The 16416-nt window shown below is 40.1% G+C and overlaps 1 protein-coding gene across 12 annotated transcripts in view; it reads left to right on the top strand.

Moving 5' to 3' along the window:
- LOC111251572 (secretin receptor-like) overlaps positions 1-16416 on the top strand; it is an 82567-nt gene that overhangs the window by 30963 nt on the left and 35188 nt on the right. For 10 of the 12 annotated variants that reach the window (XR_015328447.1, XR_015328445.1, XR_015328446.1 and 7 more), the window contains 3 exons: positions 14278-14473; positions 15682-15805; positions 16018-16177. Coding sequence is in view for 8 of the 12 variants with exons in the window: in XM_022808247.2 (XP_022663982.1) it covers positions 14278-14473; positions 15682-15805; positions 16018-16177 (480 nt within the window). In the remaining 4 variants the exon portion in view is untranslated. Of the gene's footprint in view, positions 1-6154; positions 6589-9444; positions 9747-14277; positions 14474-15681; positions 15806-16017; positions 16178-16416 lie in introns of those variants that run through there. The other 2 variants (XM_086990246.1, XM_022808246.2) reach the window with 2 other exon arrangements.

The raw sequence follows: 16416 nt of genomic DNA, 5'->3' as shown, positions 1-16416 counted from the left end.
TATCCCAGTTCTACCGCATTTGCATCGGTGTATATAAATATATAGTTTTGCCACGTAAACAATAGAGTGTTAAACATTATGCCGGTCCAAAAACTGCCTGACAGTCAATAAATAGATGTTTAAATGTCTGTCGCGGTCGTTTACCTATGTGGCTACTTGTGCTTATAACGGGAGAAATGTCAGACGATACGATACTTTATGAAACGACAAAAGTTTTCTTTTTACCTCGCTCACCTCCAGAAATTTTTACATGGCTAAAACCATGGATCAGAGTCGAGTAGTGTGCAATATGTCATGCGACATTTCAATGGATGTAGTGTAACTTTGATGCCATAGAACTTTGTTTGGTTATGAGAAACTATAAAATAGAACAAAAATACATCCTTTAAAAAAAATGGCATCGTACTGTAACGCTTTTTTGAACAAAAATCGATCTGTTGTATGTAAGTAACATCATCGTCGATTCACTGACGAAAAGTCGCCGGTCAGTCTTTCTTATTATTACCGTCATTGATTAAGTTAATGAGTCTGCTCACCGATTACCGTTTGCTTATGCTGTACCTCTTTCTCTGATCAGTCCACTTCCTCGTCCTACAGAATAATAAGATTATCCTAAAACCACATAGAGATTGAGACATGTGGCGGTAGATGACTGCCTTGTAGACAACGTAAGTGGAATGTCCATGCAGTGAGATCTATACATCTTCTTTCCATATCACCATCCTGTCGTTCGAACATGTCACGCCACCATTGATCGTATTAGGATATAGCTATGAACACAATTTCCGCCAAACAAAACCGGCTCGTATCTTATATCAAGTATGAGGCGAAGGTTCTACGGACATCAGCGATTCACTCTAACGGCCTATAGACCAGTTCTACATGAATGCCAATGACGAAATTGGAAAAATCTGACATTGATACTCGTGACGCGACAGGCATGTGCTTGCAGCTAATATAGGTATTCACTAGTCTATGACGTAATGCACATGGCTTTTTTAGAATCTATGCTTCGTATATAGCAGTGCGTGCATATAAAACAGGTCCTTAAGGCCGAAATATACCTATATCAATCTAATCCAACCCCTATGCCGCAACTCCGAAGAGAAAAGATTGTTAGGAACCGGCTTTGATAAGCCTGTTAAGCGACAGAAGGAGCCACGCTTGCTGCAAACTGTTCGAAAGGACAGACAGACGGAGATCCATGTTCAGATAAAAAGTACGACGTTACGCACTTTAGTACGCTGCGACTTGTATTTATATACCAATAGCTTATGGCGCCTGGTGCGGGCGCTATCTATTAGAGCTTTGTTCCTACAGAGGCCTGATTTATTGGAGTACGACTGAAATGTAATACTAACAACTGGAGAATATTGTGGCAAAGAGTAGGCATCTAAGAATAATGAAGAGGGCTAAGGCACTGTTACTGCCCGATACTGTTTGATCTCAGACCACAGGAATCATGGTGACGAGAACAAAAGGCTGTAACGCAAAGGTCGGAGATTCTCTGCCATAAGCTATACTTAGTGCACGCTGCTCCCACAGATGACCATTGTTTTCTCAATCTTGTCAACTTGTCGATCAGAAAATTGTTCAGATCTCAACGCCATGTCGAAGGTGCCCTTTGAAATTTTATAGATTATCTATAGCTTATGAGTTATCATTAAAGTAGTAAAAAATCACATATAATCAGGCCTGCAAACTTTGATTAGAAACGGAACACTTAGGCTTGTTCAAACAGTTTGGGAAGTTAGGAATTGCATTTCATGCTGAAAACTTAATATTAAAATCAATGGTAAAAAACGTAGCAATGTATGCAGCGGCCAAAGACGACCGGAAAAAGCTGCTATCCCAAAAGACTGTCAGAGCACTTTTACAGAAAACGTATGTTCGTTTTGGTCGGATTTATTAAACAACACATTATATAATTTTTATGACAACAGATTTATTATAAAAACACATTATTGTATTTTGGGCATTGAAATCTCGGTTCCAGTTATTATCCTGGGGCGTACGCTATTTAAATTAAGCCTGCTATCAAATACCTGGGTCTAGTTACAGCCACTTCTTTAAATATTACTGGGATTTCAGCCGTGCTATGCGTTCGTTCTCAAAAATTCCAAACTGTAGACACAATTATATAAACAATACGTTACTTTGTTTTGCATTGGCCCACGGGCGCTCATTAACTTGATAACGATGAGAGCCTGTTACAGTGCATATAGAACTGTGGACGAGCTTTAGACGACGTACCGCTCATAGAACTGGTACTGATTTAATGGTACTGATTTGGGTGGTTATTTTAGTGAATATGCAAATCTTTACGGAAATCCCAGCCGGTGATTCATCTATTGAATAACTAACGCAACGAAAAAGACGATACCCCATAAAGGGGTCCGTTTTTTTTCTTGCACATGATTAATTGGCTGCTAAATAGTTAATCAGTCAAGTATGGCGGGAACACAGCTTACAGCAGAATTTGTCGATACAGTTAGGGTGCTAATTTCGTAATACCTTATAGCAGTGATTATGGCCTTAAAATGCGGTCCAACAGTCTTCCAATCTGGTTGTTCTGTCTTTTCCACGGTTAGATTACAAGACACTTTCATGCGTTGCACAAATCCGTCAAGGTGCTTGAGTGAATCTGGCATAGAACGTGGATACCACTTACCCTGTTTCTGTATTTATACAAATTCCTGACCTTCTGTGAAATAACAATATCCGTTTGTCACAATGGAAACGCATATTTTACTTGCCCCCCAAACGGGAGAGGATAAAGCCGCGAAACCGGCAACAAATGCTGTTGTCCTCTGAAAAGACCCCGCTATGCGGCCGTGTACAGCTTTACGTTCAGGTAAGCCGCGAAGAAAGCAGATTTTGGCGATTTACAATCGTTGCTTAGTTGGCTGACTGTAGCTTCCGCAGAGCGTCGCGTTTAGTGTTAAAGTGGGCTGGCAAGAAGATAAACAGACTTAAGCCTCCGTCGCCGACGTGCAATACACTCTACACTCGCAGCACAACAGGCCACGAAGCATATTGGCCTTACCCGGTTTGCTCTCGCTTTTGCCTTTGCTATTAGAGATGTGACGATGTGCTATGAGATATTTTACCGTTAGTAGAAACGGGAAATTGCTTGCCAAATCCAGTCGACCCGATTTGTGCCACAAAACAATGAATGCACTTCGTTTTTGGCCTCCGTCTCTATTGGGACAATGGACGAAGAAAGCGTTTAGCTATTCGGCTCACTGTCGGACGCTTGAATCGCTTGTTATTGGTCTACATCCTCGCAGAGGGAAACCGTCTGCCAACAGTCGCTCACTCACTTCGATCGGGCGTCAGCCAGAAACGTGCGCCGCGATCTAAGTAGACTAGTTCCAATTGTAGATGCGCAGGTTCTACAACGGGTGAGGGGCTCCGACAGTTGAACTGCCTTCGCCTTTTTTCCTTCTACTGCTTTATGGGTTATTCCTCATCCTAATAATGAATGTTTTCTTCTGTTTTTTATAAGTTTTTTTTATGCTAAGCATGAATACGATCACGCTTTGATTAACACTTAGCAAGATTATATTGCATTAGCTAATTGATTATCGTATTGTAAACAAACTCAATGTTAGCTCGCGAAGAATCGCATTTGTTCTGACTGAAATCGTGTAAACTTTTCTGACATGTTTTTGTCTAGCACGATACGTCATAGCAATTGTTTAGGCGTCTGGCACATTGTTGTAAATTGTTATCACAATGCACTATCAACTTGTATGTGAGTTCTATGATTACAGACTTACATACCCCGACCCAAAAACTGCGTGATACCTTTTGTCTGAATTTAGATTAAAACGATACGCTCACCGCAGACTTCGGCTTGGATTTCATTATTTCCCTTCAACGCTATAGCGTCTATTCTGTTATTTGCTTGTGTCCACGTACGTCGAACTCCGGCAGTACAACAATAGATCGTTTCTCTCAATACAAATTTTAGCGGATCAAAATAGGCACCGGAGAACACGGTCTCGCTCGCTACGCGACCTTCTTGGCAATGTTTGGACAGGATTTCTTGACCTTATTGGCTAACCTACCTTTACTATATATCTCGGTTTTGAGATCTACAATTGTAAGGTTGCTGAGTCCTTACATATTTTTACTTTCACTCGTTAGTCTCCTTCGGTGACGATCTGTTTCAAACGAGCCTCACTCCGCTTCCTCCTCCTCCTCTCGTTAGTGTCTTTATGGCGCGATATATGGCAAGCAGCATCACTATCTTCACATATGGAAGCGTTGGAACGTTCAGCTTGGGAACGACTCGGCGCTTCACAGCGGATAGTGACCTATTGTATACGCTGCTGATTGCATATCCAAGATTTTTTGGAGAAATCTCGCGTCTTATATTCATGCCTTCGGATAGTTGCAAACTTTGTCAGGTTTTGTGGTAGAGAGGCCAGGTAACTAATGCAGCAAGAACACCGGAATAATTTAACACTTAGTATCCTGCGGTACAAAATATAATAATGCTTACCGTGGGAACCACTCGGACACCCACGCCTTCACTTCTACCTGGCCACGCTTCTTACAGCTCATAAGAAAACCAGCGTTTGCCTGAGTCCATGAGAAATCTAAAGGCAAGCCCGGCTAATGGCTTGAGACCAGCTGTGGATTCAAGTCGTTAAGTGTGTATGAGATTGGCGATCCTTACAAGAACCATGACTCCGCGTTCGCGATTTGCTCTCCTCTCGCTGCCGCCAACTGCACTGACAACTCAGAAACGCCGATAACATACGTTTTATTCGCGCGATATCTTGTTTCCATATAGCGAAGGCGATGTAAACACCTAGAACTTGATAGTGGTAAGATATGTATATTGTACCGAAAATATTTAATATCTAATCCTAGGGATATATATATAAGCCAAAAGTCTTTATTTCGCATTTGTTAAAGCCGTGTGGAATACACAAATGATAGATTTAACCATATAGTGTATGTATAAGAGCTGTACGTTAATAGCATGGCCATAATCTGGATAGGTCCATGTCGTGTCACAGAATGTGACATTATAGTACTGCATTTTGAAAGCACAATTGAGATGTGTTTGACTATATTATGCAGCTAGCAGATAATCCCTTAAAATAACTTTTGCCTAATAAGCGTCCAGAATCGATGCTAAAAGGTCTACGGTAGTTGCCTATTTATCTGCATACAACTTGTCGTAAAGTGTGTCATATCTAACGTATGGAACTGCGTGATCTCTTATTTCAACTGAAATCGACCGTGAGAGTCCCTAGCGATTTGACCATTCAGATATTGATTAAGAAGACCATATGAATGATCACAGTAGTCATAAGATGCGCCGAAAGTAATATGTTTTCCTAATGAAGAAAAGGTCAATATCCCCAGAAAACAAGGTTCTGCAGAAGTTTTTATCTTAATGGTGATCACACCTAGAATTTTTAATCTATATCGCCAATGGTGAAACATCAGTCAAAATTCTCGTGACCGCTTAGATAAGTCAATTATCTCCGCAATATTTTGATATCAGAACCGTGCATAATTCAGTACCAATTTCATAATTTCATGAGTGCGGCGTCTCAGGTCGTGAATTATTTTCAGTGCTGGTTCACCCACACTTCCCCTTAAGTAGCACCATAACTTCAAAATTGTTATTGTGCATGACGTCGTATTCACTTGTTTCCCCGTACACCCCGTTGTGTCCTTCTAGACGAGTTTGTGGCTTCCTCACATCTCGAAGCAAGCTGGTCTTTGTATATTTGTTGATTTTCTCAATTCATGATATCCTTCATCAATGAAAATACCACCTAAGGATCATGTAGTACCATAGGAATATAGTAACGATATCAAGGTGTCTCTGTTACAAATGCCTGTGTATATTAGTTAAACGAAAGAGAAATGAAGACCCTCTAACCATCCAGAGCTTCTGGCTGTGCCACGTATATACAGACTTTACAACCGCTGTGAATAAAAGGAGCTAGTACCTATACGTTAAAGCGAACTGGCTGAGTTATTGGCTAACAGGAACGAACGTTGCATAACCACTCGCTCTTATTTTATGATAGCAAACGTATATTTATTCATATTACAAAATGAATTGCGACTCTGTACTGCTTATCCGGTAGGATGTTGTCTTGTCTAGTAACGTTGCTTTTCCTAGACCCTTCCATAATCTCTTCTTACGCTTGTCCGGCGACGTTCTCAAGCCGAGTAATAAGTACCATAACAGCCGGCCTTCGATGCCGTGTGGGTACAAGCTCGGGGCAGCAGGTCCCCAAGCCTATTCCTAGAGCTCGAAGGACACTTCTCCGTCGTAAGAGTGCCCGTAATAATAACGGCTATTCGGTTCGCCTAACGGAGAAGGTACTCGCCTCATACGAGCGGAAGATTTGCAGATTGCTTATTGAGTAGCGAGGAGCGCGCTTTGGTATCCCCCGTAAGGCGGCGCCCGTCGCAGCCGCGTGCGTACCTTATATCCTTTTGTCTAAACAACGAAGATAACAGACTGCAAACATTTAAGCTTCGGCTGATTTTGGCAAGGCCGATTTTGATTCGCTCGGACTAAATCAACATAGTGCACTCCCGCTAAAGGTAAACCCATTGTCCTTTCGGGTACCGATAACTGGTTAATTCATGCGCCATGATGAACGCACGAAAAGCGAGCACACAGGCTTGAATGACCACAGCTCGGCCTTCGAGTCTCGCAGTGCTCACACAACCGTGTTTTTCATTCCCGTTTGCATTCCTTCCTTACTGCAACGCTTATCCACCGGCCCTGTGCGTTGATAGGCCGTCCTTCAAAGCAACAATAGCAACGAATTCCCCCGTGCTTTGAAAGCAGATGTCAGCTCGGATCAATAGAGGCAATTTTGCATGGGAATCAACTCCATCCATTGTTATCAAGTTTACGAAAATAGCCGATTTCATAATCCATTGGATGTCCAGGATCACGCTAAATTTTAGCCCAGCTGTGCTCGTTTAGCGTATACATATAGTTTCAAAGCATTTCTGTAGCTGCCCAATAACCCTTTGGACGACACGGCTTTGGAGAAAAGCAGACGTACAGTCCCATCTAAAAGCCGTCTTATGCGGACGAGTCAAACCGCACTAGCGAAATCTGTCGTAGGTATTGTCGCGCTTTTTGTATTATCTCGTCAGCCGGCTACCGTGCTTAAATTTTTCTATCCATCTTTTTGGTCAAACACCACTTCGTGCGACAGCGTCCAATGACCCAACACTCGACGAGTCGTCTCACCGACGCATCTGTGTCACGGGTCATCCCACCGTTGCCAAATAAGCCCAATATGCGGTATTTTTATCGATAAGCTGCTGTTATTTCCTGGACAAAAAATTGTGAGAATTTGTTTGTATTCCTTCATTGAAGTTAAAACCATTGTTAATGGTTCTAATTATTGATAAGCTTCTGTTTTTTATTTTTTAATTAATAAGGGTTCTGCAGAAACCAAACCGGTTGTTGGTGCAGTGTCGCGGCTATGCGGCAGATACGTCAAATATCCCGTCCAGGTTTTTTTCAATTTTTTTCACGGTAGTTGAAGGTATGTGTATGTGACTCGGCATCGTCGCGATGGCAGACGGCGTTCCTCCTGCTCGTTGATTCCAGTCGATTCTTTTCAAGGCCTAAGCGGCTGTTCACCGTAAAGGTTCGAATCAATATTTTGCCAGGTAGCAGCTAATAATAATGCACGATCCCTTTCCAGCCCCACCAAACACATAGCAGTATACTCTTTGTGCGTCAGTTTAAACCTTAATACAGATCGATTTTATTTGTCTATTGATGTTGTATGCGATTTACTTTTCATCGCCCATAATCGCCTGCTTCTCGAGTTTGTTAACTTTCTTTGCGACTTGGTAAACTCTGTTGCGTCAACTCCCATGTCACTTAAATAATATTTTATAGCGGGTTTTCTTCTGGTTTAAAACTGTTTGGTAATAGGCGTTTGGTTCTTCAGCGATCTCGTGGCGGGCCACGCGTCGGTCTCGCTCAGTTTTCGCAATATCAAATTTTTCCGTAACTGGCCAACCACTGCGAAAAACAACGTGCACATAAAAATTTTCAAGACGAAAGATGTAGCCGGCTCCAGATAATTAGAACAATAGGACGCCTTGATCATAACCAAACTCGGCTAGCGCACAATTTTTGAAAATTCCCGGCATTTTTAAAAATTCCTTGCTGCATAATTCATTCAAAGCACTGGTTTCAATGGTATTCACATATGTGAAATAGTAAAAACTATGCCAATTTATTGCGACGTACTAGCTAATAATACAATTAAATATTCGCTCTATGAGGTAAATAGTAGTTGAAAAATGTTCATCCAGCTTATACAGAGAGCGAACAATTTTAAGGATGAAAAGAAAATTAGAAGCATGTCGAATAACAGTTGTAGGCCGAATCTTTTCGAAGAATTATTAATATGGTATTAGTATTTATTAATATTCTATGCATCAATGAGAGAAAAATGTTAAGGTGACAGATATTGATTTGTAATGAATGTATGTCTGCTTAGACAGAATGCAGGAGCATAGGCGCACGAGGGCAGCTTTTGAAAGTCGCGGGCTAGGTTTGACCGCCGTCAACAGGTGCAAACAATGTACTTTAAATAAACTATGCTAATCATGGTTAGTGCTCGTTTGTTTTCGTTTGGCTTGCATAATGCTGTGATCTGTGGCGTCATAAACTGAGCGGAATAAAGCGGTAAACGGGTGTAAAAACGCACACTTATGGCAAGAAGGAGGGAGAATTTTAACGGACAACATTTAGCAGAGTCGATCCGAAACGAATCTCATTAGAAGAAGTCGCGTAAAATTCATTTTAAGTCGTTTGCCAATTTAATGACATTGTACGCACTAACAAAAATACAAGACCACCTCATCAAATGAAAAATATGATTCGTCAGCACATAAAAATATTTAGGAATTGTACAGCTGGCTACACATAAATGAGAACTGGTTAATTAAAACCAATTGTCTAATTTGTTGCCTCAACGCAAATACGTGACCCTTGCTTTCATCTCTATAGAATTGTTCGCGCTGTCTCCCGCCAAAAAGGAAACAGGAAATAATAGCAACAACGACTACAAGCCAAGAGCCTAAAGCGTTCGGAAAACCTCAAATATTGGGTTCGGCCTAATCAGCTAAACAGAGCAGATACAACCCAAATATTTGTTATTCGTTCGCTAACATAGACATAATGCCACTCAGTAGCGGTAGCGAAAGTGAATTACGTGTCTCTATTATATATAGACAACTACTTTCATATATTCATACGAGCTGTCTCATTTCGGTATTTTTGTGACGATATATTAAATTTATAGTGGTTCATCTTTTTTTTTTTTTTCACTAATATACAAGGTTATGCACTTCCTTATTTTGTTTAACCTGATCGTACAAATGCACTACATGCTCATCTGTTCTTCTATCACATAGGCAATAATCTCCATGTACGCGGTAGAGGCCTAATTGATGGCTGACATATGACAGTATGAACTCACTCTCGAACGCGCCAAGGCTTAAACAACGTCAATGGGTAGACAACAACGAACAAGTTTTCACAAATGTCGCTCATTGAGCTTTTATTATCGTGCACCACTCACCAACGACTAAGGCTCCATGGCGCACGAAAGCTAATTACTCCGAATCACGTTTATCGATCCGGTCAAGCGATTTGACTCTTAAACTATTCTAGGCATTGCTTCGAAACCTAACAACATTGAACATCTGTTATCTAGGTAAATACCCTATAGTTGCTAGCCTTTCTACAATAGAATTATTTTTATGTTGTATCTAATTAAAAAATCGTATCAATCGTCCATGGCTTTTTGAACTAACCTTGGCAGTACTCACGAATATGGCCACAGCTGGTGACGGTGTTTGCTTAAAAATCTGACAGTGATCGTGTTAGCAACAAATGACTTTTGAAAAAGAAATAGATCTCAAACTTCGTTTTGAACAAGTTTGCTTGACTAACTGTTATTCTGCACAACTTTTCTCGATTCGATTAAAGTGGGAACTGAAATATTATAGTTTTCGACTCGAATCAATAGAACACCTGACGTCAGTTCACAGCGACCACGGAGAGAGATTATAGGGGTCCACCTTTCAAACTTTTATTCTGAAGGCTAAGGAGCTTCCTCAAGGGCGTTGCTCAAAGTAAAAAAGGAAGGAACATGGCCTAACCTTTCAAAAACCTTGGAAACTATCCTGGTTCTTCTCCTATTGAAACGCTAGTAATTCCAACAACGTTTATGGGCAGAAATATCGCACACTTTACATACTTCACGACTCCAACATATGCATATTTCCCTACCTTTAGATCGTGTGAACTGGTTCTTCGACGTCAATCATTTTCACCTATGCAAAGGCTCAACCTTATCAAAACTTGTCAGCTTCCTGGTCTTCTCGTAGTCTCGGTATGGCATTCTGACCGTTGTTGAACGACACTACTATTCAGGTCTTTTTAGAAAGCAGGGGAATAACTGTTTCAAGTACAAAAACGTCGGTTCATCGTGTTTCAAATTGATTGTGACTGCAAAGCTTCGTGGAGAAGGTTCATTGTAAAACCTAAATATAGACATGGCGAAACAACTATAGTATAAGTTCGTCTTCGTGGTCTTCAGGATGAACCTTTAGCGATGATCGAAGAGAATAGAGTGTAGGATCACCAACTTTAAGCGCCTAAGCTGTAATTGTTTCAGTAGTTCTAATTTATGATATAGTTCTATGTTAAACAGGATAGAGTAAATGAAATCGGTCAAAATCCAAGTTACAGCTAAGAGAGCCAGAGAGACGGTTAAACAATAAGAAAGTAGAATTCAACGTGAAAATGCAGGTCCTAGTATAGGATAGCCAACAACTGGAGTGCGAACATTATCCCCGTTTCGAATTTGGCTAGTTAGCACACGACTTTTTGATGTCTGTCGGAAACGACATCGTTTATTGGTTACGTTTTATAACTTCTTTTATCCTTTAAATTTTAACAACGGCAGTCACTCAAGTGAGATGTCCTGGTACTTACAGATAGGTAAGCTGAAGTATTACTACAAGCTTCCTAGAATAAAACCGAGAATACTATGCTGCACCATATTAGAAAAGCATAAACATCTATCTGTCATAATCTATTAAGGATTTAGCCTCTTTAATTTCTTATGGATTTGGTTTGAAATGTTAGTAACAATAAGACTGCGATATCCGATCACTGGCTACTAAAATTTTTACTTTCCTTTTAAACATCGTAACTCGTTTACGGTAAATCGACAGGCTCTTCGTTCAGTGCAATTTCTGCTAGTGCTTTTAAAACGGCTTTGATCTGACATAACAAAAACCGTTCAAAGCTGGGCAAGCCGGAATCAAATTAGTTGTACTTTTTCTGCCATGCTGTCTTTGATCCTGTTACCCTAACAACAGGAAACATGTAGCCAATTGCTTTCTGTGAGACAGCTAGAAGTCATGTAGAAAGGCTTATTAAAATTTCCTCGTAGATGACCTGTAATAGACACATGACATAATATAAGGCTGTTTTTATAGATGTATAAACAAACGTTGCATCATGTAACACAAAAAGCTCCGTTATTAAGAAGAGGCTCGGATGACCTTGTACCCTCTTATATATTCGGCAAACGAAACTATTATTTACAATATCAGTAGCCACTCCTGATGGTTAAATTAATAAGACGCTCCTCGGGCTTATTTTCTGAATTGTGGGGATCACTAAGTGTACCATTTTGAGTAAGATCGTTAAATAGCAACTCCAGTAATGATTCCGCTACGCGAAACGTTGTGTTTTCTAAAAGGGTATCCTACGTAGACTTGATATGTTAAGTTCGATGTAAACAAAAGTTTATATGGTTAAAAATATTTAAACTTGTCTTGCACTAAGAACATCTTAGAATCAACTCACACATTGAAATAGATCTTCGGTATTACAATAAATGAATGTATTCAGGGCGTACCGGAAAGTTCGAAAAAGCCTGTATAGTTCAACCAAAAGCGAACTGTAGTCGGCGTGGTGGCAGCGGTTGGATAGACGAAATGCAACGTGACTTCGTGAGAGCTCCACAGTGAAGAAGGAACGAAGCGGGGGGTTGAGTCTAACGATAGCAAACCGAGAAACTGGATCGAGTAGCGTCGAATAGGTTAAGAATAAGCTTAAGGACAATGGCCTGAACCAGAGAATCAGGAAGTACTTCAGGGAAGCCGCGCTGGTACGGTATGATCGCGAGGTGGTAGGAACTGATACGTGACAGGGATTCAAGTACAAACTTGCGGATGGCTTTCCGGGTGAAGAGGTTAGCTTTTGAAACTCGTCAAGGCGTAGAAACGCACATTTGTGAACTTGAAGCAGAGTATTTGTATATAAGTGGAGGTAGAGCCCGACCTTGAAGTATCTGTAGCGAACGTGCATTAGAGGGCAAATTAGGTCCCTTTTGCTAATTTGATCATAGCAGTACGAGTTAATTCATATGCAATACTAATCTGTACAGACCGGGACTACTTGTCGAAAGGACAGTAACAGCTTCGAGCGTAGTATTGCAACCAGGATTTTAGCCTCGCGTTGTAAGCACCATCCACATGCCAGGTGGACGTATGTCATTCATAAACCAAACGCCACTCACTGAACCTGCAGTACATTAAATAGTGAGTTAATCGCCAATGATGAGCGTACTCAAGGAGGGCTGAAAAGTTGTGAAGGATACGCTTCGTCATTTTGGAGTACAGGAGTTACGTATGGTACTGACGCGGTAGGCCGGGCCGCTGATATTTTCAAGCTTTGACAAGGTTCACGTTAACGTTTTTGAGGCTATGCACGAATAAACAACATGATTTTATAGGAGCGAGGAATGCGAGCTCGGCAACGCTTCGTCAGCTATGGCATTTTCTCGCCAACTACATGCGAGAACAAAGGCAGACCGTTACGGACGGCCGTGGAACCATTCATTAGACGCTACAACAGATTCCCTGAGTTACAGCTTGGGAAACCTTCTGAAAAGTGAAACATCGTTGACGATTTGGAGGGCTCGCTGCACCCCTTAGCATGATCCAGTGGAACAGCGTTATTCACAAAAACTTGCGCCGTATTCTAAGGTCTCAATCATCACAAATAATCGAATTTCCCCTGAACTGAGACAACGACGCAAAGCGTAAGACGTGTAGTAACCGTAGCGGTGAACTGAAGGCATACCGCCCGGCCGAGATGGCCGAGTAAAACGGAACGATATAGTCGCAGTTGTTAAATCGTATTGGATCAACAGACTTAGCCTTGTCCATCCAAAGACATTATAACCGACGCGTTGCAGTATGTGATGACAATCTGATTTCAGAATTTCACTTGCGTATTTAACGTAACCTGTGTAGGAGCAGTCCCATATTCTTTCTAAATTGCAGCGTGTTCTTGCTATTCCGTACCGTTCGTGCACTTCAAGCTACAGTAAAAGTTGTCCTGTTAAAGGGCATTTGATGTGTCTGTTGTATAAAGAAAGGACCCTGGGGAAAACATGCGCAAAGTCGACACTGAACTTTTTTGTTATCAATACAAAAAAACACCGTTGTAACTTTGTTCTGGCAGTAGCTTTTCACTATTATGTCTCGTTTAACGTTTACGAAATGTTAGCCTAGTTTGGCATCCGCTTCCTCGTTCTCGAGATGGTAACTTTATGTTCCAAGCCTTTCGGTTAAAAGAAAAATTTAATAGTTCTAAATATACAGTCGATAACTTCCAAGATGGTAAATGACAATTGCAGTTTTCATCATTCTTTCGCTAACCAAATTCAAATAACTGTAAGCGAAGGACAGAAAATTCTACAATACAAAGAAGAAGTACCTGTCAGAGACAAAATATGTAGACTAAATTGTGTGAATTACGTCAGTAGTACGGTGTATTTGCATTTTGTTTTGTTGGGAAGCGTTATATTTGACGCCCTCGATGGAGCAACTGTAGGATGTACTGATCTTCCAGTGAAAATAAATGCAGCGCCCAGATAATCTAAATGATATAGAGAGACGCATTTTTGTCAACAACTTAAGTTTAGTCAACATGTGAACGCTTTCTATCATTATGTGCCAACAGGTGGAAACAAAACATACAAAAAAGTCAAATATAATTAGACTTTCAAACTGATTGAATTTTATTATAGATCACTTTTATAGGAAGCGTACTTGAAACAGTTCCCGCTATTTTAACCTTGGAATCGTATAAATGTATTGGAGAAATGACCGCCATGATTTCCACCACTATGACAATGATTTTTCATGGCCTGTTTTCAGATATGGTGGAACGGTCTTGCAGCACACACGGTGTATGGAGTATTGCAAAGTACGAAGCGTGCTTTGAACAGGCCTACTATGATTACATTCATACGTTGCAGGGTCACCTCTCGACACTAAATCGAATTTCACTTATCGGTTATTCATCGTCTCTTTTTTTACTGATACTGGCTTTTTTTCTTCTAACTTCTCTTAAGTAAGTTTTGGAAACAAACGAATATGTTTAAGTTCGTTTTCAAAAAGAGATAGCAGTTTCGTAACCTTGAATACCTGTAACTGAGTTCGTGTTAGGTAAACGACGCTAATTGTAATGCATGTTGTACACTCGATCCATAACAGATTAAAATGTAAAGCAGAGACAAGCGTTACTTTTTCACCGCTTTAAACTGAAGGTTATTCTGTGATTTAATTAAAAAATCAGAAAATGCCAGAAGAGTTCACGATGTCAAAGCTATTGTTTAACAGAATTACATTCGAGATTTGTAACGCGTTACTATACGGCTCATTGCTACTAACATAAATATAATGACGAACGATACTTTCTATGAATACTTAAATACCAGCTAACAAATGACAACCTAGTCCTTCGTTGTACAAGCTAAAGAGGCACCCTTCTTGCGTTGGTTTATCTCCCATTAATAGGAGTACTCTGGGTCATCTAGTTTAGTTTCTGCTAAAACGTTGCAGTAACGCATGAGGTGCATTGGAGACGCATGTACTTATAATACAGTCTTGTTTACGACCTCCAGTCTAGAAAAAGAAAAAAGCAGATGCTTTTACTTCAGACCTTCTTGGCACACAATCTGCTCTAAGGCCAAAAAAAAGATGCACTGTCGTATGAAACAATGACTATAGACAGTATGCTATGATCTCCTGCTGTTCTACAATTAATTGCCATCCTGGAAGTGAGATAATGTTGAATAGCTTTTATTTATAAACATTGCCTAGCAGGCCGGTAAGCTCATATCTACAATATCGATGTTTTCGACAATAACGACGACAGTTAAGCTTTACAATATTGTACTAACCAGAATTAGCTTAATTTTTATATTACGTCAAAAACATAACAACGATATAATAGCAGAATATATACTAATCCCAAACAAGGTTAAGAAGACTACGATGGAGTACTGTAACGCTTCTGTCTTCATTTAAAAAAAGCATGAGGTCATGGATAACATGATATCATTGGAAATCACGCAAAAACGCGCTTAACAAGGCGAACATTCGTCTATTTGTTGTTTTGTCTTCACTGATTTGATACCGTCAGTTTCGTATTTAGATAATTTTTTTTCAATTTCATTATAGAGTGTGCTAGAGGGGTCGCCTAAAGTCTTTTATTGTTATATAGTTATATATTTTCGTGTTATTAAGATGTAGTTTTACTTCGCTGATTAATTACAGACGTTTACGGTGTGCTCGTAACAAATTACATTTACATCTGTCTGCGTCATTCATCCTTCGATGTACTGTACTGGTATTTAAGCATCTCTATTTTACCAGGGGCATAACATCCTTCAATAGTCATGTAAGGCAGACGTATACATGCAAATAGAAATCGATCTACCCTGAAATAAATGTTGAAATCTATAGAAGAAATAATTTGCCATTCGTATATCGCCAGTAAATGATTAAAATATTATAATCCAAATATCCATAGTCTACTAAGCAGATTGTTGTGATATAGGTTCGTTTAAAAGGTAATGACTGCGGTAACTTATGAGGTAATTTTTTTTTCAGGAATTCATCAGTTGTCGCATCTTCACGCTTTCGTTTCATTACTCGTTGATGGCCAATTATTGTTGGATTTTGATGGAAGGCCTCTATCTCTACAATATCATTTTCATGTCGGTTTACGCTGATAATTCGAAAATTGCAAAATACATAGTCATGGGCTGGGGTAAGTTGAAGGGAACAAAACTCGTAGAACTGGAAAGGCATTATACTTTGCTATCTACGGTAGCGTCTTGAGCGGAACATTATAAGGCGATTAGTATATGTTGTAATATCTGACAAGCATTAATAGAAAAAACCTGTGTCTATGATCAGCTGGCCTTAATCAAAGATCGTACTCCCAAAATGCGTATGGCTTTATCTTTTTAAAAAGTTATTTTTGCGTTACTAGACATATGCATATTC

This window comes from Varroa destructor, unplaced genomic scaffold, assembly GCF_002443255.2.
Source record: "Varroa destructor unplaced genomic scaffold, Vdes_3.0 BEIS01000005.1, whole genome shotgun sequence".
NCBI lineage: Eukaryota > Metazoa > Arthropoda > Arachnida > Mesostigmata > Varroidae > Varroa > Varroa destructor.
Note: the sequence above shows the minus strand (reverse complement) of the source record. Positions and strands in the feature narration are given on the sequence as shown.